The 27,274-nt window shown below is 37.1% G+C and overlaps 9 protein-coding genes, 12 long non-coding RNA genes, 1 other non-coding gene and 1 pseudogene across 23 annotated transcripts, besides 1 other annotated feature; 11 read left to right on the top strand and 12 right to left on the bottom strand.

Moving 5' to 3' along the window:
* Positions 1-42: 42 nt before the first annotated feature.
* mfc1 (transporter mfc1) lies at positions 43-1,727 on the bottom strand (the record flags this gene model as incomplete). Its single annotated transcript, NM_001356094.2, has 1 exon — positions 43-1,727. One exon carries the CDS (start codon positions 1,725-1,727, stop codon positions 240-242), a length of 1,488 nt encoding a protein of 495 aa, NP_001342985.1. The 3' UTR covers positions 43-239.
* Positions 181-2,028, top strand: SPOM_SPNCRNA.868. The gene has a single exon (NR_151251.1). It is a non-coding gene; the product is annotated as a non-coding RNA (long non-coding RNA).
* Positions 2,029-2,351: 323 nt separating this feature from the next.
* Positions 2,352-2,828: a sequence feature (RNA overlapping with rRNA (SPOM_SPNCRNA.3342) was converted to a misc_feature.).
* On the bottom strand, positions 2,559-2,748 carry SPOM_SPRRNA.13. The gene has a single exon (NR_151403.1). It is a non-coding gene; the product is annotated as a 5S ribosomal RNA (ribosomal RNA).
* Positions 2,829-3,250: 422 nt separating the features above from the next.
* SPOM_SPNCRNA.867 lies at positions 3,251-6,521 on the bottom strand. Its single transcript, NR_151250.1, has one exon. It is a non-coding gene; the product is annotated as a non-coding RNA (long non-coding RNA).
* Positions 3,531-3,930, bottom strand: SPOM_SPNCRNA.31. The gene has a single exon (NR_150719.1). It is a non-coding gene; the product is annotated as a non-coding RNA (long non-coding RNA).
* On the top strand, positions 3,568-7,540 carry SPOM_SPNCRNA.866. The gene has a single exon (NR_151249.1). It is a non-coding gene; the product is annotated as a non-coding RNA (long non-coding RNA).
* SPOM_SPAPB1A11.06 (uncharacterized protein) lies at positions 3,767-3,895 on the bottom strand (the record flags this gene model as incomplete). The annotated part of the gene is made up of 1 exon (NM_001430994.1): positions 3,767-3,895. One exon carries the CDS (start codon positions 3,893-3,895, stop codon positions 3,767-3,769), a length of 129 nt encoding a protein of 42 aa, NP_001417944.1.
* Positions 6,929-7,299, bottom strand: SPOM_SPNCRNA.3341. Its single transcript, NR_192708.1, has one exon. It is a non-coding gene; the product is annotated as a non-coding RNA (long non-coding RNA).
* An 883-nt stretch (positions 7,541-8,423) lies between the features above and the next one.
* On the bottom strand, positions 8,424-15,616 carry SPOM_SPNCRNA.3340. Its single transcript, NR_192707.1, has one exon. It is a non-coding gene; the product is annotated as a non-coding RNA (long non-coding RNA).
* On the top strand, positions 8,550-11,622 carry agl1 (maltose alpha-glucosidase Agl1; the record flags this gene model as incomplete). The annotated part of the gene is made up of 1 exon (NM_001019422.3): positions 8,550-11,622. The coding sequence occupies one exon, from the start codon at positions 8,550-8,552 to the stop codon at positions 11,457-11,459; it is 2,910 nt and encodes a 969-aa protein (NP_593996.1). The 3' UTR covers positions 11,460-11,622.
* Positions 12,094-16,584, top strand: pdr1 (ABC transmembrane transporter Pdr1). Its single transcript, NM_001019421.3, has one exon. The coding sequence runs from the start codon at positions 12,186-12,188 to the stop codon at positions 16,374-16,376; it is 4,191 nt and encodes a 1,396-aa protein (NP_593995.1). The 5' UTR covers positions 12,094-12,185; the 3' UTR covers positions 16,377-16,584.
* Positions 15,728-18,281, bottom strand: SPOM_SPNCRNA.3339. Its single transcript, NR_192706.1, has one exon. It is a non-coding gene; the product is annotated as a non-coding RNA (long non-coding RNA).
* Positions 17,240-18,465, top strand: SPOM_SPAPB24D3.08C (NADP-dependent oxidoreductase). Its single transcript, NM_001019420.3, has one exon. It carries the CDS (start codon positions 17,290-17,292, stop codon positions 18,337-18,339), a length of 1,050 nt encoding a protein of 349 aa, NP_593994.1. The 5' UTR covers positions 17,240-17,289; the 3' UTR covers positions 18,340-18,465.
* Positions 18,466-18,503: 38 nt separating this feature from the next.
* On the bottom strand, positions 18,504-18,890 carry SPOM_SPNCRNA.3338. Its single transcript, NR_192705.1, has one exon. It is a non-coding gene; the product is annotated as a non-coding RNA (long non-coding RNA).
* SPOM_SPNCRNA.3337 lies at positions 18,853-19,291 on the top strand. The gene has a single exon (NR_192704.1). It is a non-coding gene; the product is annotated as a non-coding RNA (long non-coding RNA).
* A 588-nt stretch (positions 19,292-19,879) lies between these two features.
* Positions 19,880-21,763, bottom strand: SPOM_SPNCRNA.865. Its single transcript, NR_151248.2, has one exon. It is a non-coding gene; the product is annotated as a non-coding RNA (long non-coding RNA).
* SPOM_SPAPB24D3.07C (uncharacterized protein) lies at positions 20,400-21,699 on the top strand. The gene has a single exon (NM_001019419.3). It carries the CDS (start codon positions 20,612-20,614, stop codon positions 21,512-21,514), a length of 903 nt encoding a protein of 300 aa, NP_593993.1. The 5' UTR covers positions 20,400-20,611; the 3' UTR covers positions 21,515-21,699.
* A 674-nt stretch (positions 21,764-22,437) lies between the features above and the next one.
* SPOM_SPAPB24D3.06C (uncharacterized protein) lies at positions 22,438-23,845 on the top strand. Its single transcript, NM_001019418.3, has one exon. It carries the CDS (start codon positions 22,524-22,526, stop codon positions 23,472-23,474), a length of 951 nt encoding a protein of 316 aa, NP_593992.1. The 5' UTR covers positions 22,438-22,523; the 3' UTR covers positions 23,475-23,845.
* A 65-nt stretch (positions 23,846-23,910) lies between these two features.
* On the bottom strand, positions 23,911-25,326 carry SPOM_SPNCRNA.864. The gene has a single exon (NR_151247.1). It is a non-coding gene; the product is annotated as a non-coding RNA (long non-coding RNA).
* Positions 24,161-24,555, top strand: SPOM_SPAPB24D3.05C (annotated as a pseudogene). The gene is given in 3 exon segments: positions 24,161-24,178; positions 24,185-24,316; positions 24,319-24,555. Coding segments are annotated over 3 exon segments (387 nt in total).
* On the top strand, positions 24,674-25,810 carry mag1 (DNA-3-methyladenine glycosylase Mag1). Its single transcript, NM_001019417.3, has one exon. It carries the CDS (start codon positions 24,714-24,716, stop codon positions 25,398-25,400), a length of 687 nt encoding a protein of 228 aa, NP_593991.1. The 5' UTR covers positions 24,674-24,713; the 3' UTR covers positions 25,401-25,810.
* SPOM_SPAPB24D3.03 (agmatinase) lies at positions 25,776-27,237 on the bottom strand. The gene has a single exon (NM_001019416.3). It carries the CDS (start codon positions 27,120-27,122, stop codon positions 25,896-25,898), a length of 1,227 nt encoding a protein of 408 aa, NP_593990.2. The 5' UTR covers positions 27,123-27,237; the 3' UTR covers positions 25,776-25,895.
* Positions 25,957-26,245, top strand: SPOM_SPNCRNA.3336. The gene has a single exon (NR_192703.1). It is a non-coding gene; the product is annotated as a non-coding RNA (long non-coding RNA).
* Positions 27,238-27,274: the final 37 nt, after the last annotated feature.

The following is a 27,274-nucleotide window of genomic DNA, read 5'->3' as shown; positions in this document are numbered from 1 at the left end:
AGAAAAGAAATAAAGTATTCCAATTCCTATCCAGTTGGACCTGCCAACGATTAAAGTAGAAGAATGTTAAATGCGCGCGAATAAGTATTAGGTTCTGTGTGGAGACGGTTGCGGGGATCCATTAAAAAAGGTTTTAAATTATTCATGGGTTATTAGTAAACTTTGGTAATCATTTAAAATGCATGTTTAATTTTTTTAAAATTAAAAAAAAAAAAACAAATAGCGATTGTTTCGAAAACCTAGTATTTTGTATGATCAAAGGGACGCTTTTCACGAATAGTTTTTCCAAACATATATAATGCTGCTATTGAAAAATTTATGGCGACTAAAAGAAAAGCTAGTAGACTCGAACCCCAACCATATCCAAGTCTCTCAAACAATTTTTCTGCAAATAAAGGAAAGCAGGCACCGAAAATATTTCTAGGAATGGCGATGGCAGCCATCGCGCTTGCCGCATATCGGCCATAATTATCGACGATAAACATGTTCATGGGATTGAATGTCATGACAAATCCGGCTCCTACCAATGTCGTTCCGATCAACGGCACGAACCAAAAGACTTTGTACTGAACGGTCCAACCAAAAATAAACATACCGGTCATAATGGCAAAACACCCAAGAAAAGCCATTGGTAAGCGAAATTCTGGTTCTGGCACTCCATTGTTTTTCTGAACAGCAGAAAGCCAATACTTCTGGTTCAAAGGAAGAAGGACAAACACCGCAAATACTTGACCAATTGATAGAGAAATATAGGTCAGACCGCTTAATCCCGAAGTGAAGTGGTATTGTGAAATCCAGACCTCAGCAAAGGCAGTGAATAAAAGGTACAAAATTCCATAAACAGTGCCAACGATTAATGAAATAAGGATCATAATTGGTTGTGTGCATAGCAGATGCAAAGGACGTCGAATCGTGGTTACGAGAATATGCACTACTTCAGCGAAGCTTTTGTCGGGGTCAATTTGTTGTGAGGATTCCGTAATTTCTGAGATCTTGACTTCGACTGATTTCTGATTTTCCTGTTTTTCAAGAAGTTTCTTTGCTTGTTTCCTTTTCAGTACAGGAGCATAAGTCTCTTTTAAAAACACAACACCAGCTAAAAGACTTACTCCTGAAAGCATTAACAGAATCCAAAACTCCCATCTCCAAGAGATGGAGCTCCCGGCGATAAAGCCTGATGCTATAGGGGCAATTGCGGGTCCCAAACAAATCCCGAGAAAGTAAATTCCAATATATTTTCCTCTGTCTCTTTTGCTAAACATGTCGCTTAAGCTACCAGCTCCAATACCCAAACCTACTGATCCAAAAAATCCACTGAAAAACCGAAAGACCACGAACATTGCAAGGTTCACCGACAAAGCCGTGGGTATTTGCATCAGCGCGAAAAGAGTATAGCCAAATATGTTGAGAGGCCTTCTTCCATATAATTCACTGAGAGGACTGAATATCAAAGGGCCTAGCATTACGCCGATCACATAAAGAGTCGCACCTAAAACGACCAATGTTTCCGGTTCACCGAATTTCTCACACAGCTCGGGAATGCTTGGCATAAAAACGCTGGATCCATACATACATAGCATAGTCATGAAAGAAATAATTATCGTATTTATTATTCTAATCCTTATAGGCCAGGTGAGAGGATCGCATTGGTCAATTGAATCCTTGGATTCAATTGACTTCACCGGCAAAAGCTCTATATCTTTGAAATCCTTGTCAGAAACAGACATTATAATTGTTTAATTTCTGAAACAAGATGAAGAAGATTGAGAATGATGAGAATATATATATCATTTGCAATTACTTGCTTCGGCGTTATGAACTTTCCTCGGCGATAAGCATGCAGTTAAAACAGTGCTAGTGCAGGAGCTAGCTTCAAAGTTTGCACTTATATCCTCGGAGTTTAGCGATACGGTGAAGCGAGCGATACGAAGTCGATTACTATTAGATCAATTGTTAGGTTACACGAGCGTATGATCATGAACAAAACGTTCGATGAACTCAAAATGAAAATTTCTATTCAATTCCATTATGCAGTCTGTTGGGTAGGCAACTTTAGTTCATAGTGACACATGTGTAAACAAGCAAAGTCAGTCTTAAATACGCTGGCTATAAACATGATAGGAAAGAGAAAATTCTTTTCCGGTCGTAAACGAATTTTCCCTTTGTACAAGATGTGATATTGACTGTGTGATGGAGAGCATTTAAATAATCAAGTTGCTAGAGCAAACACATTGAAACTCAAATGAAAAATTAATGCATCAATTATTCTTAAAAAAAAAAAATAAAAAAAAAAAAGCGAAAGATTCCACAAGCCACGTGGTTCTAAGTTTTTTATTTTTTTTTTAAAATAAAATAAAAACCGAGCGATTGTCGGCCTAGGATATAATCAAAGGCAATCATATCGAAAACGCATCAGACTTTTTTCGCTTAGCGCCTTAGTGGTCAATCAAGGACATTGTGGAAACCATAATTGAATATTTCACATCATTTCTTTATTCACAAAGAATAGTCGAATTTGGACCGTAAAAAATATCAGACAAAGCAAGATTTTTTTTTATGAAAATGAAATTAATAAAAAATAGAAAAAAAGAATAAAAGGAAGCCTACAGCACCCCGGATTCCCATGTTGTCTCCAACCATAGTACTAACGAGGCCCTCAGACGCTTAACTGCAGTGATCGGACGGGAACTGGTGTTTTCGCCTAGGTATGGCCGTAGACATTTGATTTATTCATAAGTAGAATTTATTGGTAAAAAAAATCACATTTCCTTATGGGTAAAAAGAGACAACGCTTTGAACTAGCACAAAAAGGAAATTTTATGTGAGCTGTTTAATAACCGAAACGCTTGGATTTATCGAAAAGTGTTAACATATATTTTTTAAATTTTTAGACGCTTCCATTTCCATGCCATTAAAAGTATAATTGGTATTCAGTCGATATCTTTTATAACACTTTTACAATATAAAACGTCTTTTTATATAGAAAACCCTTTAGTAGAATAGAATAACATTTTTACAATATAGGATTATATTTATTATCGTCTAAAGGCAAAGGGTTAACCTGTTAGTTTCATGAAAATCTGTAATCCTTCAGCAACTGCTCAACTCAAATTTTTGCATCAAAATATCCTTCCATAAAGCACTTTTATATTACACGGTGTCGACAAGTTCGACCCTTTCGTCTAAAACAGTTACTGTCCTTAAGTGTACTATGTTTTTGTATTTAGTGCGCTAAAACTCTAATACGTAATATTCATTTTCGGAGTTGCTCTGCTTTACATTGAATTGAAAAGTGAAACTCTCTTTACTCAAGGCAATTCATTCGATATCTAATACACTCTTTAGCTACCAGGAAACCAGTTCGCTATTTATATACGGCAGTCCAAACAAGCCTGTATTGAATATTGACTGTATAAGAAAAGAAAGAAATAAATAAAATTCGTGGCACATTTGTGGCTTATTAACAAGCATCTATCATGTGTCATTTAATTAATAGTAGTAATAATAAAAAAACATATTTTTCACATGAAGAAAAATTCTAGAACAAAATTTTGAAAGGAAGAAAATGTTGAATTCGTAAAATCGTTTAAAACAAATAAAGAAGAATTGGGTTTCGTTCAAATCAAACCTCCAGAGATTGATTGGTAACGCGTTTGGCAAAACACAATTGTTTCCAATTCAGTATATCGTTGCGCTGAATCAGCCGTCCTTAATAATTCCCAAATCGAATTAAGTAAAGACCAGTCAAGTCGTCTAGCGCTTCCTTTTAATGCTCTGTTACAGGAGTATTTGGGGGAGCACTTGGGATAATATCGCTCTGCGGCCCTTTGGCTTTAGATCTTCCAGGAAATGGAGTGCGCATTTTTTCGAAAGATTGAGGTTTTCCAGTAGTCATATTGATATACGAATAAGTGTCTAAACCGCTTTTTTAAATATGTGTTTTCCTTAGCGTAGAATACTCCAGATAATGTATCAATGATAGACAAATACGCTTAAGTTCATGAAATAAAAATGCGCTTGACCCACTACTATATATACTATTTTTACAGAATGGTTCGGTCAAGACGCATGTGAATTTTGTCACCCTTCCATAACCTCTAAGACAAAAGTGCTATGCCATTCGCTATTAAGTTTACGTTCATTATCCAAAGCCTGCATATCCAGCTGGAGTCATGATGTAAAGAGTTACGAACTTATTCACCACCAATTGTTTGAAGATATATTGATTAATCCGATATTTTTTTTTTAAATATTTCCTGAATATCAAGGACTAATCATAAGCGAGAAATTGTTAGAAGGGAACCGAATTCGGAAAAACGAAGATATAATATAATATTATTTTCTCAAAAATAAATTCAACACAATTTCGTTCTACTACCAATACACAACACATTATCTATGTACCTTGTCGCCATTGCAGTAGTGTGTTAGAAAAATTCTAGAACACAAATCTCTCTTAAAGCTACAGACAATACAAGTATACGTCTGCATATGCCAACACTTTTGCAAATCGTCTTGCCTCGGTGAAAAGAAGCAATTTAATACATTACCTCCATAAGCATTGCGCCAAGTGATCGAAACAGTGAAGCAGAAGCTGCAAGAAAGTTTAAAATAAACGACACATGATTAGCTTATGTGTTATTACACTTGTAAGAGAATGTATTTAGAATGAGTGACCCCTTGAAAAGGATTGGTTCAGTGACGGTATCGATGAAGCGCTGGTGCGATAAATGCCAAGAGTTTTTTTTATTAATTTAAGATGTCAAAATTCGACCAAGAGTAGCAAACCATAACACTCATAAACATGACATGCTGTCTATTCTATCGACATTTTTTTTTCTTTTTTTTTTTTTTTAGAATTTTAGCATTTGCAAAGGTATATTTTGATTGATTGGTACTGCGTTGCCGTTGAGAGCAAATCCTTAGCAAGCCAAAAAGATGGAGTAATGAAGCAATGGTGAATAGAGATGATCAATCTTGAATAGATGTCACTCTGGACTATCAATAGTGGTTTGAGCAAACAATCTTTGCCACATGAAAATAGAAAGATTGCAAATTGCTCTTTTGAAAAAGGAATCGTCTTGTATGTTTGTCTGGCCAACGACGATCAATCCATTCATTTCCCAGACCAATATCCCAATATCCACAGTATTCTCAACACGATCCGATTACGCAGCAACTCGTAAAATTGTTCACCGAGACGGGCGGTACACGAATTCATAAGGTGTAAGAGAGTCTAACAATAAGAGAAAATAACGGTGCACTAGAAAGTTTAAGGGAGTCTAACAAGGGATAGCAGAGAATAAAGTCGCTTTATATGAGTTAAAGGAATTCTACAGACGTATAACAGACATTAACGCAGCCTTACAGGATTTAAAGGAGTCTACCGAAATCTAACAGATAACCGCGGTGTCTTTAGGTTTAAAGGAATCTAACAAGTCTTAACAAATTACTATGTAATCTGATAGACTGCGAACGGAAGTTGACAAATTTATTTCTATTGGTCTAACAGAGTCTAACAAACTCTATCACACTTTTCAAGTTCAAGACAAGCCTATTTTTAGCTGTACAGAAATGCGAGATGCGTTACCTCTTGATAAATTGTTTTAACGCAGTTAAACTTGTTACGGAATTCTTCACTGTATGATTTTAGTGAAAGTAACGGCAACTTCGCTGTAAGTTGGGAAACAGACTATTTCGCTTCCAGCAGGTAGAGAATGCATTCTCAATTCGCTTCGTCTACATTTTGCTAGGTGGTAGAGATTATTGTTCATTTGATTTGTATACCCAAGACAAAATAACGGTATTAAAAAAAGAGCTTGTAAGGTTTAAGCATTTATGGTACAAAGTTAATTTGCCCATTCTTTTCTGCTCGAATTGGAACAATCAACATCAATTCCTCTTCTCAACACACAACAACAGCGGAACCACTTCCTTTTCGAAATAGTTGAATACCTTTTTTAAAATTAATGGTTTCCTTTTAGTAACCTGACATCGCCCCTCCATCCATCATGATTCCCCTCGACTGCCGAAACAAAGTACATCAGGGCAAACCAATTTTCTGCCACAGGCATAATTGACTAGACATATGTTTTTTCTAGTGTCTTTTCATCTATGGTTGCCGCAAGCTGATCATTTCAAACTGGAGAATTGTGGTTCCAAGCGGATGTTTCATGAATTTACACCCGAGTCGTTTAGTGAACATTTCATCCCTCAGGTGAGAATTACATCCGAACTTTTAGTATAGGCGACAAGGGTGAATATGTTGGGATTAGCGTTTGGATCGCTATCCGTCAATTAATCAAGAATCTTTCATTATCCAAGTAACTCAATACCGTTCCGATTTCGATTTCCTTTTTTTTTGCTCCTTCCACCCCAAAGAATTCTTTTCCTTGCATATTCTCCTCTTGTCTTGTCCATTCTCCATTTCGCACTCCTTCGCACACCACATTCGATCGCTACTGCCTATAGCACATATTTGCTTACTACTCGCAAAATTCCCTACAACGAAAAGAATGGTCCACGTAAGTCACGCAAGCGACCAAATAATCCGTTTGGATCATTAGTTAATGGGTCAGGAGAGCTTACGTTTTTTAACCAGGCGAAAATGGGGTAGACATTATGGCACCTGATGTGCGCTCACCGCTACAAAGTGGTGTGTATGTGTGTGTTTTATTTTGGGCCTTTCTTTGTTGAAAAAATAAAACAAAAAAAAAGGAGTCGAAAAAGCACTTTTGCATGATGAGATAATGTATCTACATAGTTACATGAACAAAGAAACTCGTAATTGAACAAATGATAAGAATTAACTTGTTATACAACGTACATATGGTTTTTTATTCGTCGTCTATGCCATCTACTACTACACTATGAAACAAGAACCGTTCTATTTACTTGCCTCGACATATTTTTAGCCTGGGTATTTTTGTTCGTTTCTTTCTTACAGCTCCTCTAATTTTAATATTGCAATGCATCCGTTTCCATCGTTATTTTTCATCTTTCAATTTCATTACACAGCCGTTATTGCTTTGTGAAAAGAAGCTTTACCTAACCTGAGAAATGCAAACAATAATAATTGTTGGGCTATCTAAACCTAAAGCACACTTAAACTCCGAAATCCTGAATCAATTTTTTACGGCGTAGGAAAGCGCAAAGTCCGGGGTTCAGATGATCAATGTTTTTGGACGCTTAAAATAGCCATGTTAGTGGTGGATGCTAAAGGTTAAGATTTGTCTAAGAGTTATCATATCATATAAACATCTGACACTTGTTTTTCCCTTGACACTATTCTTCCCCACAGTGTGAACTTGCATCATTTCGGTTGGCGGAATTTGATAAAACCTTAACGGCAATTATCGAATGATGGGAGATTTTGATCTGACCCGAATTTCGCTTTCCCCACCCTTACGTCGAAAATGACAACATGAAGGGTAAGAGTGATATTTGTGAAGAATGAAATTTTGTAGTTATAAAAGAAAGCGTTCGCTCGCACTTTTTTTAATCGATTCGTTTATTCATAAGTCAAGTGAATACCTCGCGCCTTTTTGGTTCTAAGTTTTCATCAACTTTTTTGATCCGAAATCTTCCAGTGTCTGTACTCTATTGGTAACACAGTTGGGTATAACTCAATAGTTTTCCTACTGTTTTCTCCTGTGATTACACCACTCCCTTTATTAAAACCAAGCAATATCTGTTCCACTAGAACAGAAGTGCTCTCAAACCTTCCACACCTTTAATTTATTTTGTTAAGTTTTGATTCTTTGCTACTTGTTTTTTTGTCCTCCCCCCACATCCGCCTTAGTAAGTCTCCCCACATTGCAAAAGAAACGAGTCGATTGATTCCATCCCCACGAGAAAATCGATCCATTTTCCAACCTATCGCCCTACTTTTTTTACAAAAAAGTTACTAAACGTTGGGTTTGATTATCTTTTTTTTTGCTTTTAGATTGATTCGATTCGACTTGGCTTTCAAAGGCTTTACCCATCAAATCAATTAATCAAGGCTTTTCGCTTCCTCCTCGTTCTTTGCACCTTCAAGCGAACATACACTTCGTTTTGCAAAAAGTGCTAAGTAACACAAGCTACAAAAGTTTCTCCCCCACTTTTATAAGGTTCGCTTAGCCGCTCTTAATTACGTCGTTTTGGACTTGATTGGTTAATCCTACCTCTTACCTTTTTTTGGGTTTCGCTCCTTTTTAAAACGCGCGTTTAAACAAACCCTTTCAAGCTTTTCGTGAAAGAGCTTTTCTTTCCTAACTTACTATATATATACATACACACACACATATATATATATAACTTTTTATTTATATTGAAAAAAAAACTTGGACAAGAAAGTCTACAATTCTATTGTTGTAGTTCTTGCTTAATTTTTTGTCTGTCTCTTAAAACCCTCCTTTTCTTTACGATTTCGCCTCTTTAAACCGCCCTTCTATTGCCAAATTGCCTTTTTGGTTAATCTTTTCCATTCTTTTTCTCTACGATTCTTTTTAGTTGGTACTTTGATTTTTCTTAAAACTTTTTGATCTCTTTTTTGTTTTTTTTTAACGATGATGATTTCTACTGCCTACCAATCTCTATTTTTAACTGCTCTGTTTTCAGCAATCTCGATTGCTGTCGGTAACGTCTACCAAACTTTCAATGTCATTGGTGATCGCAATGTCACTATCCCTACCAATGGTATCCCTCAACGCTTATCCGTATATGACCCATATCGCGGTGTAAATTGTCAAGGATATCAAGCTGTTAACATATCTGAGTCACAAAATGGCGTTACTGCCTATCTCGCACTACTCGGCGAGCCTTGCTATGCCTATGGTACTGATTACCCATTGTTGTTCCTCAACGTCACATATGAGGAAGCCGACCGAGTTCATATATCAATCAAAGACGCTAATAACACTCAATTCCAATTTACCAGTAGGAAAGATCTTTGGGATGCTCCCTTATATTCACCTTCTTACAATAACACAAACCTTCTGTACAACTTTTCGTACAATGCCAATCCTTTCGAATTTTGGGTTACACGTAAGAGCGATGGTGAAGTTTTATTTGATACACGCGGACAGAAATTGGTTTTCGAAGATCAGTATATTGAGTTAACTACTAATATGGTTGAAAATTATAATCTTTATGGTCTCGCTGAAACCATCCATGGTTTACGTCTGGGAAATAACTTAACCCGTACCTTTTGGGCTAATGATGAACCTAGCCCCGTGGACCAAAACATGTACGGAAGTCATCCATACTATTTAGAACAAAGATACAAGGCGGATGGTATAAATTCAACTTTGAACGAAACCACTTATACTTCTTCTTCTCATGGTGTTCTTATGCTTACAGCTAATGGAATGGATGTTCTTTTGCGCCAAGATTATCTTCAGTATCGAATGATCGGTGGTGTTATCGACCTTTTTGTATACAGTGGTAGCACTGAGAGTCCCAAGGAGACTGTCAAGCAATTCGTTCAATCCATTGGAAAGCCTGCTATGCATCAATATTGGACATTGGGTTACCACTCATGTCGTTGGGGTTACACAAATATCACAGAAATCATGGACGTTCGTCAAAATTACATTGATGCAGACATTCCAGTGGAAACCTTTTGGTCTGATATTGATTACATGGAGAAATATAGAGATTTTACCGTTGACCCTGTTTCTTATTCAAAGTCAGATATGCAAACATTTTTCAGTGATTTGGTAAGCAATCATCAGCATTACGTTCCAATCATTGATGCTGCGATTTATGCCGCAAACCCCTACAATCACACTGACGACTCTTATTATCCATACTATGCAGGCGTTGAAAAGGACATTTTCTTAAAAAATCCTAATGGAAGTATCTACATTGGTGCGGTTTGGCCAGGATTCACTGCTTTCCCTGATTTCACCAATCCCGATGTGGTTGACTATTGGAAAGACTGTCTTATCAACCTTACTTATGCTTTTGGATCGAATGGTACTGTTCCATTCAGTGGAATTTGGACTGATATGAACGAACCCTCTTCGTTCTGCGTGGGCTCTTGTGGGAGTGCTATGATTGACTTAAACCCTGCAGAGCCCTTGACCGGAATTTCAAAGCAGTATTCCATCCCAGAAGGATTTAACGTTTCCAATGTGACTGAGTATAGTTCTGCTTACAGTGCTTCACTTAGCAACTACTATGCCACTGCAACATCATCGGTGTTCCAAATTGTTTCACCAACTGCTACTCCATTAGGTTTGAAGCCAGATTACAACATTGACTGGCCCCCTTATGCTATTAACAATGAACAAGGAAATCATGATATTGCCAATCACATTGTAAGCCCCAATGCGACCACTCATGATGGAACCCAACGTTACGATATTTTCAACATGTATGGTTATGGTGAGACAAAGGTCTCATACGCAGCTCTAACCCAAATTTCTCCTAATGAACGACCCTTTATCTTGAGTCGTTCTACCTTCTTGGGATCTGGAGTCTATGGTGCACATTGGTTGGGTGATAATCATTCTCTATGGTCTAACATGTTCTTCTCCATTTCTGGAATGATCGTTTTTAACATGATGGGTATTCCAATGGTAGGAGCTGATGTTTGTGGTTTCCTTGGTGATTCAGATGAAGAACTTTGCTCTCGTTGGATGGCTATGGGTGCTTTTTCGCCATTCTATAGAAATCATAACAACATTTACCAAATCTCACAAGAGCCCTACACATGGTCTTCTGTTGCTGAGGCCTCACGTCGTGCTATGTACATTCGTTATTCTTTACTCCCTTACTGGTATACTATCATGGCTAAGGCATCCCAAGATGGCACACCTGCCCTACGTGCTTTGTTCGTTGAATTCCCCAACGATCCTACTCTAGCAGACGTTGACCGTCAATTCATGGTAGGCGACTCTCTATTGGTGACACCTGTCTTGGAGCCTAATGTTGAATACGTTCAAGGTGTTTTCCCTGGTGACAACAGCACTGTATGGTATGACTGGTACAACCACACTGAAATTGTTCGTCAATACAACGAAAATGTTACTCTGTACGCTCCTTTGGAACACATCAATGTCGCTATTCGTGGTGGTAGTGTTCTTCCCATGCAACAACCTTCGCTCACTACTTATGAAAGTCGTCAAAATCCATTCAACCTCCTCGTCGCTTTGGATAGAGATGGTTCTGCTACTGGTGAGCTTTACCTTGATGATGGTGTTTCCATTGAGCTAAACGCTACACTTTCCGTTAGCTTCACATTTAGTGATGGTGTTTTGAGTGCCGTTCCAACTGGCAGCTACGAAGTTAGCCAACCCTTGGCCAACGTAACGATCCTTGGTCTCACTGAATCCCCTAGTTCAATCACCTTGAATGGACAAAACGTCTCCTCCTTCCAGTACTCTAACGATACTGAGGAATTGCTAATTACCGGTCTACAGAACATTACTTCCTCTGGTGCATTTGCCAACAGCTGGAATCTTACTTTGTAGTCGCTCTCGCTTCACCCGATTTTTCACCGGCAATCCAGGAACCGAGCACTAATTAACAGTCTAGTTTGTTGCATCTAGCAACTCTCGAGATGCTTGTAGTATATGGAATAAACTTACAGTCATTGTTAGTCAATTCAATAAATAAACTACTTTTTCTACACAACCCATCAGATAGCACCGCTGCGTAAAGATGGATGTTTATGTATTTAACGTAAAATTTACCGTTGATCTTTCAAACGCATTAAACAAATTTACACATACTATTAAACCTGCTTCGTCGCCGTTAAATCTGTATAGCGATAAAATTTTTTGTCGTCCGAATTCGCTAATTATCTTAAAAGTAGTATGATGTGGTGCAAACCATATTTACTAGCGAAAGCTTGAAGATGTAAAAGCAAAGGTATTAATCAGGAATCCTTGAAGTAAGGTAAAACTAAAGTATCTTCACAATTTTTCTTGTAAACAAGGAACTTGTATAATGGATTCCTTCAGCTTATCCAATTATCGAATGCAAGAAATTGCTGTATTGATATAACCAGGTGACAAACTACGATCTACGCAACAAATAGTATAAGGGCAAACCCGAGTTAGCAACGTCACGATCGATTGTCTTTAAAAAATTTTTGCTTTCTTCATACTACTTATGGCTACCATTGAAGGTTGTAATTAGAAGGATTTAAAGGTTTGACACTCTTTTGAAACACATACAATTGTTTGCACTGTGGCATGAGTGAACAAGAAAAAGGGAAAGGTGATTTGGATGATCCTAACAGCAAAAACACCAAGTGTCCTGATAAGTTTGAGCAGAAAGTTGAAGAATACTTAGAAGTCCTCAATGAACTGCACTTGACAGGTCGGACATCAGGATTTTGCATGCGAAATTTCACCGTCGAAGGTGCCTTCAACCCGAAATTTCAAATTCGATCATTCTTTGCGCAATTACTACACCCCATCAATATTATATTTCGAACGGGTCCTAAACGCGACATCATCCCTTTGGTTAAAGGATTTGATGGTTATCTGCAGCCCGGTTCATCATTACTGGTGTTGGGCCATGAAGGATCCGGTGGGTCCACACTGCTAAAGGCTTTGTGTGGTATTGTAGAAGAAAATGAGAGGTTGAATGGATCGCTTCATTACGACGGTTTAGATTACAAAATAGCGCATTCTCAATTTAAAGCTGACTTGAGTTATTGTGGTGAAGGTCATTCCAAAGTAGCTACTATCACGGTCCGACGTTTATTAGAGTTTGTTTGCTCCTGTCGACTTCCTGCATCAAAATATGATCACCCGAGAAGTCATTATATCCGTCGCATTTGCGAAATCATTCGCGATGCATTTGATTTGGGAGACTTTTACAACCATCGAATTCTTCGCGTCTTTAACTCCGGCGATCAGATTAAGGTCGATGTTGCTCAGACCATGTGTGCACGACCCCTAATACAATGCTGGGATAACAACATGCGTGATTTTGACTCCATATCCGTTATTGACATCCTTTCGCGTATCAAAGTGCTTTCACATAAGCTAGGTACTACACTGGTAGCCATTGTTAGTCAAGCTTCTGATAGAATTTTTCATATGTTCGACATGGTCACTTTGATGTATGAAGGTGAACAAATATTCTATGGGCCTACGAGCCGTTTAAAGCCATATTTCTTGGATCTTGGTTTCATTCCAGCAAAACATAGCACTACTGTTGAATTTGTCACCTCTTTGACATACCCAGAAATGCGTATTATAAATAAAAAGCATCAGGGATTTATTCCTTCGACTCCTGCCGAATTTAGAGAATGCTGGCTTCGAAGCGAAGATTATGCCAAACTAATCAAGTTTATGGATCGATATGAGGAAAATCATAGTGATATCCACGCCTTTAAAGATGCCAAATTTGATCAAACACGTTTACAAAAATTCTTAAGATGGCTTAATTCCAATCCATGCCTTATTCCCTATAGACTTCAGGTATTTGCTACCGCTAAGGTGACTTTTTTTCAATACCTTCATGATTACTCGTATATTGCTACTTTCGTTTTCACTTATGTTTTTCAGGCACTTATGCTTGGCTCTCTTTTTTATAATTTAAGAAACGAGTCAAGTGAATTGTACTCACGCGGCAGTGTGTTGTCGAATGCTATTGTTTTTACAGCCATTCAGACAATGTCTGAAGTGGACATCATTTTTTTGAAAAAATCGCTGTTTAAGGAGCATCGTGTCCAATCTTTATATCATCCGTCTGCAGCATTGATGGGTTCCAGTCTCGTTGAGTTTCCTATGCGTATTGTGGTTGTCACCATGTACGACATTATTGTGTATTTTTTATCCGACCTTAAGAGAAATGCTAGATCTTTCTTTATATTCTATCTTTTTACGATTGTGATTACGTTCTGTATGTCTGCTGTGTTCCGGTTTATTGCTCTACTATCCACGACTGCCGAAATTGCTGCTTTAATCGGTGGTATTGGCGCTTTGGTCCTTATTATTTTTTGTGGGGCTGTTATGCCTGTTCAATATATTGGTTGGTGGTTTAGATGGATCGCCTATGCTAACCCAGTAAATTATGGATATGAATCAATTATGTTGAACGAATTTGACGGTAGAGAGATTCCCTGTTCTCTTATGGCCCCTGCACCGGATACTGCTCCAATAGAAAATAATTTTTGTCTTGCCACGGCTGGCCGAACTGGTACGAGTATTGTCTCGGGCTACCAATACTTGCAGGTTGTTTATCAGTATAAAGCCGATTTCCTATGGAGAAATTGTGGTATCATCCTTGGGTTTGCTATTTTCATTCTGGCTAGCAGTTTGATTCTAGCTAACTTTATTAGGTATGACAGAGAATCTGTTCATATTCCTGAATTTCAAAAGCGGAAATCTTATTCTCAAGTTGCTTCGTCTTTTCTAATTGAACCGCAAGATAAGCCACCTAGTCAAACAGAGCCAGACAATAAAAAAGTCGACGTTTCAACGACTCTTTCTACTAATGATAATCTGGTATTATGTTGGCGAGACTTAAACTTTACCGTGGTAACGAAGACTTCTAAGAAGCAAATCTTAACAAATGTCAGTGGATATCTCAAGAAAAACACTTTAACAGCTTTACTTGGTGAGAATAAATCTGGTAAATCTGTGTTACTTCGTATTCTATCCCAAAGAGGCATAGCTGGATCCGTTGAAGGCGAAATAACTTTGAGTGGTTTAAAAAATCCAAAGAACCTTAGAAAGCGAATTGGATATGTTCGGAAGAATCCGTTATTCATCTCTGAGTATACCGTGCGAGAAACTCTTCGTTTGCATGCTGCCCTTCGACAATCGAAGCAAAGGAGCCTTTCAGAGCAATATGCATACGTTGAATACGTTATTGACTTTCTTGGATTGGGAGAAGTTGCCGATTTTATTGTGGGTGATATGGGTAAAGGTTTGAGTTTATATCACAAAAGGTTACTTAGTATCGCAGTTGAACTTTCAGCTAGACCAGGTTCAATCTTACTGCTAGATGAACCTGCAAATGGTCTCGACAGTCAGTCTGCTTGGATGTTGGTGTGCATTTTGCAAAAGTTGGCCAGATCAGGTTTATCTATTTTATGCTCTGTTAGTCAACCAAGTTCTAGAATTTTGGAGCTATTTGATATGATGCTTATCCTCGATCTCAATGGAAATACGGTATATTACGATACTATGGGAAGAGATTTGTCGAAACTTGTAAATTACTTCAAACGTATTCATGGAACCAATGAACACAGTAAGGATACTGCTGATTTTGTTTTGCATTGCATTCAATTCTTGAAACAAGGTCCTGAGTTTGATTATGCGGGTGCATGGGCTTCGACGAATACTCACAAACAGATAATTGAGCATGTCAATTTCATCATGGACAACCCAGAATTAACAGATGATGATTTTCCAAATGAAACGAGGTTTATGACTAGTTTCTTTTTCCAAATATACAAGATCTCCATGAGAAATTTTGTAGCGTATTGGCGAGATAGTTCTCTTTTAAGAGCTAGGGTCGCATTTAATATCGTTGCTGGTCTTATTATTGGGTTTTCATTCTATAAACAAGGAGTTGGTGTTGAAGAAACGCAGAATAAGATGTTCTCAGCATATATGCTCACGGTAGCATCCACATCGACGATGAATGGTTTACAACCCAAATTTATATATTTTAGAAGCATTTATGAGCAATATGAGCAGAACACTGCTATTTATTCTCGAACGGCATTTATAATCGCTTTCTTTCTGGTGGAAGCCGTAATTAATTGCTGTTTTGCTACCCTTTTCTTTTTTGGATGGTACTATCCTAGTGGTTTCTACGAGTTCAACCATAACATTCCTTTCTATGGTGGATTTGCATGGCTTATGTTAATGATATTTACATTATACTATACGACTCTTGGAATCGGTATAGCTACGATTTCACCTAGTATCGGTACTGCTTCTATCATTAGTGGTACTGCTTTCGTGTTTATTCAGTATTTCAATGGTATGATTCAACTGCCGGGTGTTATTGTAGGTTTCTGGAAGTGGATGGATGCACTTAGTCCCTACAAGTATTTCTTAGAAGGCATGATAGGAGGAGTGCTACATGACGCTCCAATCACTTGTGAGAAGTTTGAAATTCACTACGTTGATCCCCCACCGAATTATAGCTGTGGAGAATATTTCAGTAGCTTTTTAAATTCTAGTGGCCATGGGATTGTATATAATCCAGAAGCTTATTCTAGTTGCCAGTACTGTCCTTATAAAAATGCGGACGAACTCATGGTGGGCTTTGGCTACCACTACAACCATAAATGGCGAAATTTTTGCATTATGATCGGCTACACAGCTTTTAATCTTGGAGCTGCAATTGCTCTTTACTATATCATACACAAAACGCCTTGGAAAAGGTTGGCTGCTCGTTTTGTTCCAGATTAGATCTCTTACTGTTGGTTTTGCGTAACATCTTTAGAGAAAAAGATTACACGGATTTTAAAGCCAACATCGTTTTTTTTTTTTATTTATTCGATACCCGGGGTTCTGGGATTCCAATTTATCTATATTCTAGACGAGAAACCTATAAAGGATTTTTTAGGTCTATAATAGTCATTTTGTTTACCTTTAATAAAATTAGTTTTGTTATTTATTTGTTTTCAAGCTGCAAACGGGTATTGTATTTGTCTATGATACAGGGCTCATCAGTAATGGTAGAGTAGATCGCAAAGTAAAACTGTAAAGCTAAGATGATACGAGGTAGTACGTCTGTAACACAGCGTAATTACAATTCAAGATTTTATGAGTAGTGTGGTAGATGCTATTGCTATTGCCATATAGATGCCGCTAGAGGATATTTAAGTGCTGATGCCTATACAAAAATTCGTTACAGTTTTTATGAAAGGAAAATCGAAGTTGGCGAGTTGATATATTAGCTTATTTTAGTAAGGACTAACTATTGTTTCCAAAAGGATACCTAACAAATACCTATCAACACGTGGAATATCGTTGTTCCTTGACTTATTACACAAAATGTAAGTAACGAGTAAAAAATGAACCTGAACAACACTCAGCGTTGGGTGAATTATAAGTTAACAGCATTCATTTAAATCTCAATTTCGCACTTCAAAACATTCTTTATATTTACTTGTAAAATATGTTTTAAATTTTAAAGCGTTGGATATCGCCAATAATTCCGTAGATCTCACAAATCCGAGCATTCACAAACTGTCACGATGATCAAATACTCATCTTACATAAGCAGCAGAAGACTATAAATTGTAACTCACTCAATTCTGGCCCAAATCACTTATTTTTGTTTGCGCTATAGATTTAACATTGTCCTAACTTAGCGAAGATGGTATCAAACAACGCTGTAATTATTAAAAAATATCTTGATTCTACAGCTGGATATCCTGTTATAGGAGAACACTTAGCTTTTGAAAAAAGGGAATTCGATTTGGAGAATGCGCAAGTTGACGAAGAAACGCCTGTTCTTTTAAAGAACATTTATACCTCTGTTGATCCTTACCTTCGTATGCGTATGCAATCACCAAAGCATGCATCGTATATTCCGCCTTTGGAATTGGGAAAACCGTTTTATAACTCTACAGTCGCCAAAGTAGTCAAATCGACACTCGACCAGTACAAGCCAGGAATGGATGTTGTTTTTGTTAGTGGATGGGAGGAATATACGTTTGTGAGTAAACAAGCACTTGGTTTCCTTCAACCCATCAACAATCCATATAAACTCCCTTTGATTGACTTTGTCGGATCACTCGGTATGCCCAGTCAGACGGCCTATTGTGGTTTAAAGCATATTGGCAAACCAAAGGCTGGTGAGACTATTTACATATCTGCGGCTTCAGGAGCAGTAGGGCAGATGGCAGGACAATTGGCTAAAGCTATGGGATTGCATGTAGTGGGCAGCGTAGGTAGTGACGAGAAGTTCAAAATATGCTTAGACTCGGGTTATGACAGTGTATTCAATTACAAGAAAGAGAGTCCATTTAAAGCACTACCACGTTTGTGTCCTAAAGGTATAGATATCTACTTTGAGAATGTTGGAGGTGAAACAATGGATGCAGTACTCGAGAATATGAATTTACAGGGCCGGATCATTTTTTGTGGTGCCATTAGTCAATACAACAATCCTAATCCTTATAGGGTGAAGAATTTGGGTATGGTACTTGTCAAAAGTCTCACAATACAGGGCTTCATTGTCGCTAATATCTTGCCACAATACCAGGAGCAGTACTTTGAGGAAATGCCCAAGTTGATTGCTGAAGGAAAAATAAAGTACAAGTGCGATGTTTATGATGGTCTTGAGTCTGCGCCGGAGGCATTTATTGGCATGCTTCAAGGAAAGAACTCGGGTAAGACCATCGTGAAGATTGCAGATGAGTAAAAAGACATGAAAATTAGACCCTGACTAGGGCTTTATAGTTTTATTTTTTTGTGCTATTGATTACATCGTTTCTCAATACAAATGTTGCATAAAATTTATGAGCTATTAAAAATTGTAAGTTAACAAGACTGAAATTGAAAATCAAGTTGAAGAAGCTACTTTAAGAAGTAATTAGTATTTGTTTATATTCAATTGCATGCTTCATCCTTGTTTTCCGTTAATTAGTTATTCAGTTTCATTTAAAAATTTATTAAGTATTTAATACTCTCTTTATCATATATAAATGTGCATTTGGCTCATTAAATTATTTTGCTTTGTATTTACAATTCAACGACTGTAAATAAATTCACCAAAAATGTTGGGATTCGGCATCGAGTCTATTTAGCACATCTTTTTTTTTTTTTTTTAAAAAAAAAGATAAGGTAATTAAATCCATTTTCAATATACTTATTATGCGAACCGCGTGTAAATTCTACATTTGTCTAACAGTGTTAAGCAAACATATATCAAATTACAATTTATTACCTCGATATATCTTGTCCTCTGCTAAAAAAATTACTGAAAGTAAATTATTTTCTGAACAATTCCCTATTTATATATAGTAGCCAGTTGTATTAAATTTTTTAAATAAACATTCTGCATTCTAACACAGTGTGTAAAAAAAGGTTGCCGCTATTAAATTTTACTACAGTATAGGACGTTCGGCAACTGTGGTTCTAGGGTGTTCTCGAGAAAGGGGGCGTTTTTAGGCTTTACCCATAGCGGGCCGTTGTATCCAGGACTGACGAATTATATGTGGTAATATATATGTTCGATTACGCTACTATTCATGATAGTACAGTTTACTGATGGTGCAGTATACAGGTTGGTTTTCCAAGCAAGGATGAATTAGAAATGGGTTTGCAAAAATCGTAAATAAAGTAATCAAAACAGTGACCCAAAAAACATGAAGTAAGTATATGGAGTCGATATGTTTTTTTGTAAGATATCATGAAACCATATGTATGGAAATAAACCCCATAGTTTTACAAAATCATTGTATATTTACATAGCACCGTATACCTTGTACACATTACAGTAAAATAATTTCACCAATTCATTCATTACTAGTAATTGTATTAACAAAAGGGTATATAAATAATAATATAGAGGCAACAAGCTAGGAGGTGCAAATAAAAATGTAAGCGTCGATCATATTAAAGAGTTTGTATATTGAATATGGGTATATTTCAAAAAGTATATACATATACAATACAACTAACTTATTACTATGTTTTTGCTGTAATGCGAAAAATGATACTGAAGAATAAATAAGTATACAATGATATAAAATAAAATAAAATCCATTAAAAACCTCCCACCTAAGTTGCCTTGTATGATATAAAAAAAAAGTGGTGAAAAAAATATTTAACAATTAAAAAAAAAAAAAAAAAAAAAAAAAAAAAATTCCAGTAAAAAACACTACAACAATAATTTCTAATAATACAAAAAAGAATTCCAAAATTTTATTTAAACAATTTTTCTTTATACAAAATTCATCTTCTGGGATTCATAGCAAAGATTTATTGTTAAAAAAATAAAAAAATAATAATAAATAAAATAAATAAATAAAAAGAATTTCTAAAGGAAAATGTGATAACCTAAATTTAAAATAAGCAGTCGCCTGTCTAGCCTAACCGGCAGTTCATGGCTTTTGAGAGAAAAAACGATCAATTGAAAAAAAATGAATACTGTTAAAAATAAATCCTGGAAACACAAAGCCTCTTCCAATCCATCCTGTGTTGAAAAATACCAAAAGTTGGCCCTCACGGATATGCAGTTCAAGAACCAGATGATTCTATTTTCGTATGGAATGTGGCCATTGCCCCATGTCTAAGCCTGCAAAAGTTTCACTATTTTTCTAGCGTATGGAAGATAGGTGGACGGCTGAGCAACAATGTTCTTAGAACTGATGCGAATAGTCGGCTGCGGATCACGGAAGAATCATACACAAATTGTGAAAAGTCCGGAAGTTCTGCGGAAACGATATATATAGGAAGGCTGGTCATGATGCTTGCATTGTTCAATTAGGACAAGGAAAAGTATTGCAATTTCGAAATTGCTCAAAAAGTAAAGGGATTTTGCTAACACTTTGGTGGCTAAAAACATCCGTCCCTATTAAACGCAGTCGTTACTAGTTAAACGGTCTTTCTAGACATAATAAGTTTTTTATTTTTATTATTTTAATTTTCGCTTTCTCTCTCTCTCTTTTTTTTTTTTTTCAATCAATTCAATGAAGTCATTCGTTTGGACCTTGTTGGGTGCCCTCTCCTTGGGTTCCCTCACCACCGCTTATGGTGCCAACGCTTCTAACTCAAGTGTTCCCACTCCTGATAACACCTTGGTTGTTAGCTACACCAACACTTCTTGCTACACCAGTGGCCCTCTTTCCCCTGACACCCGTTTCAACAGGACTACTAGGGGTACTTTCTCTAAGGTTCGTGATGCTCTCAAGTTCCGTCTTAATGGTCCTATTCACCACTGGGATATTGCCAATGAACTCTTTGACACCGCTTTAGGTGTCGAGATTATCGATACTCAATACGGTATTAACAATCGTACCTCTCGTGACTGGTGCACTGCTGTCAGCGCTTTGGAGAAGGGTGACTTGATCGAATTCGCTGCTGCCTTCACTGCCTTCGATGATGTTAACCCTACCAAGGAGGTCGTTCCTGACGCTTTGGTTGGTACATTGGCTCTCTGGGCCAAATACAGCTACGAGTACGACTTGACTAGCATTGTTAGCTTGTTCGGAAAGAACTGGACTGTTGATGAACTCGGATGGGGAACCTATATTGCTCATAGCCTCAACGAGATCAGCAGCAACACCACCGGTGCTGCTAATGCCACCCTTTTCATTGACACTCAAACCAAGAGCGACTGCTACAAGTTGGCTAGCACCATCGAGAGCTGGAAGTATGCTCCCCTTTCCGCTTTCCCCAACTATGGTCCCTTCTATATTTATGGACAATGTGTCGCTACTTTCACTTCTGGTTACAGCCCTCTCGTTGAGCCTGCCTTCACCTTTGCAAGTGCTTTGAACACTACCTTGAACTCTTTCCCCAACGGTACTTTGCCCACTCAGACCCAAGTTGTTGGAGACATCGGTGTCAAGTTCCTTCAATACTTTGCTTAAATTCTCTCGTTTTTTGATCCCTATTAATTGACGAAAAAGACGGGTCTTTACGTATGAAACTCTCCTGTTAATGCGATTTGCTGCGAAAAGCTAATCCCTTTAGATAAGTTATCTCAAACACGGTCTTGAAACTCCTGGTTAATTGTAGTCGTTTATCGTCTTACATAATTTATTCTATGTGAAAATAAAAATCACTTTTGTTTAGTTATGTGGTCACTGTTGTGAAAAGGTTTATTGTAATGTATTCTCTCAGTAGTAGTAATTGTAGTGAGTAGATAAACGTTTACTGTATTTTCGTCTAATTGCAATTTTATGATGTTCAGTACAAGATATAACTTACTCAATCTTTTTCGATTGGATACATCATACAAATCAAAATTGACACCACTCAAATCGTTAATTGCCATTGTATGCATCTTTAAACTTGTATTATCGCACATATCCACTTTTCTGCTAGTAATAATGTTATCCAACTTTCATTTAGAGCGATATATCTCTTTCTCATTAATCATTTTACCAAGCTGGGTTTGTGAATTCGTTCCAACTGCGACCATCATTATTTGAAATCCATAGTGGTTTATGGAAAGCTACATAAAGCAAAAGCAAAAGAAGGAATTGCAAAATTCGTACTTTATAGTAGCTGAATGATCTATAAACAATAATTTTTGGAAAATACTAAGCAAATAGTTTCGAACGCCTTAAACTCTTGAATTGATTAACTTTTGTACAATCAACTCCAAGCTTCAATACCTAAATTTACTAATTCAATCCTTCTATATGAGATTTCTATAATCATATCTTAAACTTGATTGTAAACCGGATTGTAATTATATTATAAAGCACGCGATCAAAATAGTGAGCTTAGTTGTTGTTTTGCTGATAATGGATAAGATATAATCCTTGCTCATATCTCGTATTTGAGCATCGTATGAATATCTACTTTGTAAGGTTAGGCGAAAATTATTCAACTTTCAACATCTAAAAATTTGATTCTTTTATTTATTGCACGATGTCAGCCTCGCATCCTGGTATTCTCCATGAGTACACAGAAAGGCTTGTTGCTTTCGAGCTAGTTGGAAAAAGTAACGTTACACTTACATCCAACGTAACTCGATCATTATTGTTATTTGTCGGGGGACTTGGCGATGGTCTTTTGACAGTACCATATGTTCAAGAACTGGTCAATCCATTAGATGAAATTGGTTGGAGTATTGTACAGGTTCAAACTCAGTCCTCGTATATAGGATGGGGAACGGGAAGTTTGAAACGAGATGACGAGGATTTACACAAGGCAGTGGACTATTTTTTGCACATTGGAGGCGCGGACTTTTCTACTCGCAAAATCGTTTTGATGGGACATTCCACGGGATCGCAGAATGTACTATACTATCTTACACAGTCCATTCTTCCAAACTACTTAATCGCCGGAATAGCACAAGCTCCAGTATCGGATAGAGAAGCCGCGTATCAATTTAACGGGAAAGAAAAAACAAAGGAATTGGTTGACTGGGTTAAAGCAGAATATCTTGACAAAGGACTAGGAAATGATGTTTTACCTAGAAGCAAGGTAGAGAATTTTTTTGGTGAAGTTCCGACATCTGCAAATCGATGCATTGACTTGACAGATGTCCGCGGAAATGATGACTTTTTCTCCTCTGACCTGAGCGCCGATGATTTCGCTAAAACTTTTGGTAATCTCAAAGAAATCTCCGGCTCCACAGCACATAGTCAGTTGATACTGCTTATGTCGGAAAGGGACGAGTTCGTCTCGCCATCAACTGATAAAGCACAATTACTGAACCGATTTCGCGAATCAATTCGTCCTACAACTTCTAATAGTTCCTTAAGCGGCATCATACCGGGAGCTACACATAATGTCGGGCCAAAATCTTCACCAGAAGCTTTGAAATGGTTGATAAATCAACTTATAACGGCTTTAAGAAGCTTCATTGATCAATAAAGATTCGTAATACATAGAATATGACTTTAGCGCTAAAAGTCACGTAGAACAGTTTAGATAATTGTGATCCGGATGAAATATTCGACAAAATCTCGCAATGGAGATTTAACAAAAGTAATGTTTTAAATTCAAAAGCATACCCTTAAGCTATCAAAAGCTTCCTCAAAGTTGGAGTTTGATAACTTTTGTGATATTTTTTATCTTTGAAGTTACTTTTGAAATGCTATAAAAGGTATATTGAGAACAATTCCAGTTACTAATCTACTGTTTTACAAATTAAGACTTAATGTTTATCCCATTCCCTTCATAGCGCATTTATCCATTTTATACGTGTTAAGATTATATAACAATATTCATCTCCATACTTCTGTCATTGTAAATTAAGGCGTATAGTTACTTCAATTGTATTATGAAGACAACTGCAAAGCTTCTTTATGTTCAACGTCAATGCTAATTAGAGAAAGTAAGCTTAGTAAGGTGGATGAATAATTCTTAAAACACTATGCTTTCTTTATAGCTATTCCATCGTTTTATCCATTTTATGCCTTATTGAACGCCCAATATTTCTTTAATCTGTCATATACTCTAAGGTCGAAGAGTTGTTACTTGTTTAACGGAAGTGGTTAGTTTCCTCTGACTCTCCTTTACAACATTTTACATCTATAAAAGATCTTTGATACTAACTAATGGAAAAAGATATTATATAAATTGATCGTTTCCACCATATTGTTTTCACTGTCCAAGACGTAGAAGCCACCTGTGAGTTCTATGAGCGCACATTAGGAATGTCGGTTATCGCATTTGGAAACAATCGCAAGGCACTCGGTTTCGGTCATAAAAAATCAACTTGCATCAAAAGGGTAATGAGATTGACCCAAAATCACACATACTGACTCCTGGGTCAAATGATATTTGCCTAATAGCTAAAACACCCTTAGAGCAAGTCATTGCTCACTTAAAAAAGCAAAATGTTCTCATAGAAGAAGGTCCTATTACAAGGGCTGGAGCTGAAGGAGTTATCCTCTCTATTTATTTTCGCGATCCAGATGAAAATTTAATTGAAGTTTCAAATTACATCTAAGAATGTTGAATTTGCTTCAAGATTCCTTTTTTTTAGCTTAGGACTTGCTTACATAAATAACGAATTGCAGTGCAATTCCTAAGGAATGAAAACCCTTACCGTTTAGTCAAAAGCACATAATGAGTGATAAATTTTTGATCAATTGAATCTTTGCTATTATGACTTTGGACATTGAAGAGAAAGAAGAGATAGTCACTTCACTCACAAAAGCAGAAATCCATCTTTCTGGATTGGATGAGAATTGGAAACGGCTCGTGAAGCTCGTTGGTAATTATCGACCCAATCGAAGTATGGAGAAAAAAGAGCCTTATGAAGAATTAATTCGTGCGGTAGCATCTCAACAATTGCATAGTAAAGCTGCTAACGCAATTTTCAATCGCTTTAAAAGTATTTCTAACAATGGCCAATTTCCAACACCAGAGGAAATTCGTGATATGGATTTTGAAATAATGCGTGCCTGTGGATTTTCAGCTCGTAAAATTGATTCATTAAAAAGCATTGCTGAGGCAACAATCAGCGGTTTGATTCCTACTAAAGAAGAAGCTGAAAGGCTCTCAAATGAAGAATTGATAGAACGACTTACTCAGATTAAAGGAATCGGAAGATGGACAGTAGAAATGTTACTCATCTTTTCGTTGAATCGTGATGATGTTATGCCAGCTGACGATTTGAGTATTCGTAATGGATACCGATATCTACACCGATTACCAAAAATTCCAACCAAGATGTATGTTCTTAAGCATAGTGAAATATGTGCACCTTTTCGTACTGCAGCAGCATGGTATCTCTGGAAAACGTCAAAACTTGCCGATTATACAAAGCCTGTTAGGCCGAAGAAACACTGAAGGACAGATGTATTATATATTTAAAAGTAAAAAGTTGAATTCGATAAGTTTATTCCTGGTTGGTCTTTTACATTTTATGTACGCTTCTTTTTATTTTTGGTTTACCAATTTATAGTATCTTTTCAATCATTTCTGAATAGAATGTCTACGTCCACTCAGACGAAGCATTTTCGTCACATTACGCTTATATAAAAGAAGTGATTTTTTGGTGAATGATGGCAAAAATAACAAAAGGGAGATGAGATGTTTTAATGGGTTCATTTGCAAATATTTACAAAACACTCTTGGGTGGTTAAGAAAACCCGTTTCTGCTACATTTGTCTTTTACTTTATGTGATACAAGATAGATGACGCTCAGCTGTCTCTAACGATATACTTGCGTATGATATGTTAATAATATAATGAATAATGATTTTTTTTGAACATGCTCATTTCTGTATCTGTATCTATGATGTCGATATAAATATTGAATATTAAATAAACCAGTTATTTCAATTATTTATGTATTGGCATGTAACGAGATAAATCAGCCTCTTTTACCAAAGGATATTTCACCATCATAGATACAATGTCAAATAACAATTGCGCACCAGCCAAGGATGTTATTTCTGCAACATCGTAAGCGGGAGCTACTTCGACAAGGTCAGCGCCTACGAATTTCAGACCTTGCAAACCACGTAAAATTGCTCTCATTTCTCTAGATGACCAACCGCCAGTTTCAGGAGTACCCGTAGCGGGTGCAAATGCAGGATCAAGCACATCAATATCAATGGATAAATATACCAAATTATCACCAACTCTGTCACGAATCTTTTTGACGATACCATCAATCCCCAAATCATCAATTTCACGAGCCTCAATGATTTTGAAACCACAATCAACATCATCATCGTAGTCAGAGAAACTAGAGATAGGAGTACGAATGCCAGCATGAATGTTGGCATCTTTGCTCATAATACCTTCTTGACTAGCAAAGTAGAAATAAGAACCATGGTTTATTCCATCTGCTTCATCGCCATCGCCAATCAATCCAGGAGCCCACGTGTCTAAGTGGCTATCGAAATGAATAACTGAAATAGGTTGTCCGTAAACACGATGCAAAGCTCGTAAGATGGGAAGGACAATGGTATGGTCACCACCGAGTGAAAGGACTCGAGGAAGCACAGTATCATTTTTTGCAAATCCATCATGGTCAGTAAAACTGGAGGGCTTTCGAGCTATTAGCTGGAAATATGCACTTTCTAACTGATCCATAGCTTTAAGAATATCATACGTGGTGACTGGAATATCTCCACAATCCACAAGCTTTGCCCATGATTTGAAAGGATTGATTTCAAGAGGTACATTCACTGCACCGTATTTAGTATTTATGCGTCGAGATCCTTCACGCAAACTGCTTGGACCAAATCGAGCACCAGGGCGGTAAGAAGTGCCTGTATCGAAAGGCATTCCTATAAAGGCAATATCAAAGTCCTCTGACCTTTTACTCAAACATTCAACATTCTCCAAACGACCAAACGTCGCAATCCCTGAATACATAGGTTCGACTATACTTGAGAATTCTACTTCCTCATAGTTACTAGGTACAGCATAGAATGGTGATTGTTTTTCCTTTACGAAAACTGGATTCTTCTCCTGAAAGCCCAAGCCCATCCTCCCAGCTTCTCCAAAGCCAGAAAGTAGCAGAAAAACTCCCCATGTAAACCATTCAACACTTTTCATAATTTCTTGTAGCTACGGTTCTAAGACAGTGAAACTGGCCTTTATATACTTTCAAATTTAGGGCTAATACAAGCCCATCATATCAAAAATCTACTAATCGTATAACTCATTTTATGGCGAATATCGGCGCCTGTATTGCAGAAGTACTGTAT

Source organism: Schizosaccharomyces pombe (assembly GCF_000002945.2).
Source record: "Schizosaccharomyces pombe strain 972h- genome assembly, chromosome: I".
Lineage (NCBI taxonomy): Eukaryota > Fungi > Ascomycota > Schizosaccharomycetes > Schizosaccharomycetales > Schizosaccharomycetaceae > Schizosaccharomyces > Schizosaccharomyces pombe.
This window is presented reverse-complemented; position numbering and strand designations above follow the sequence as displayed.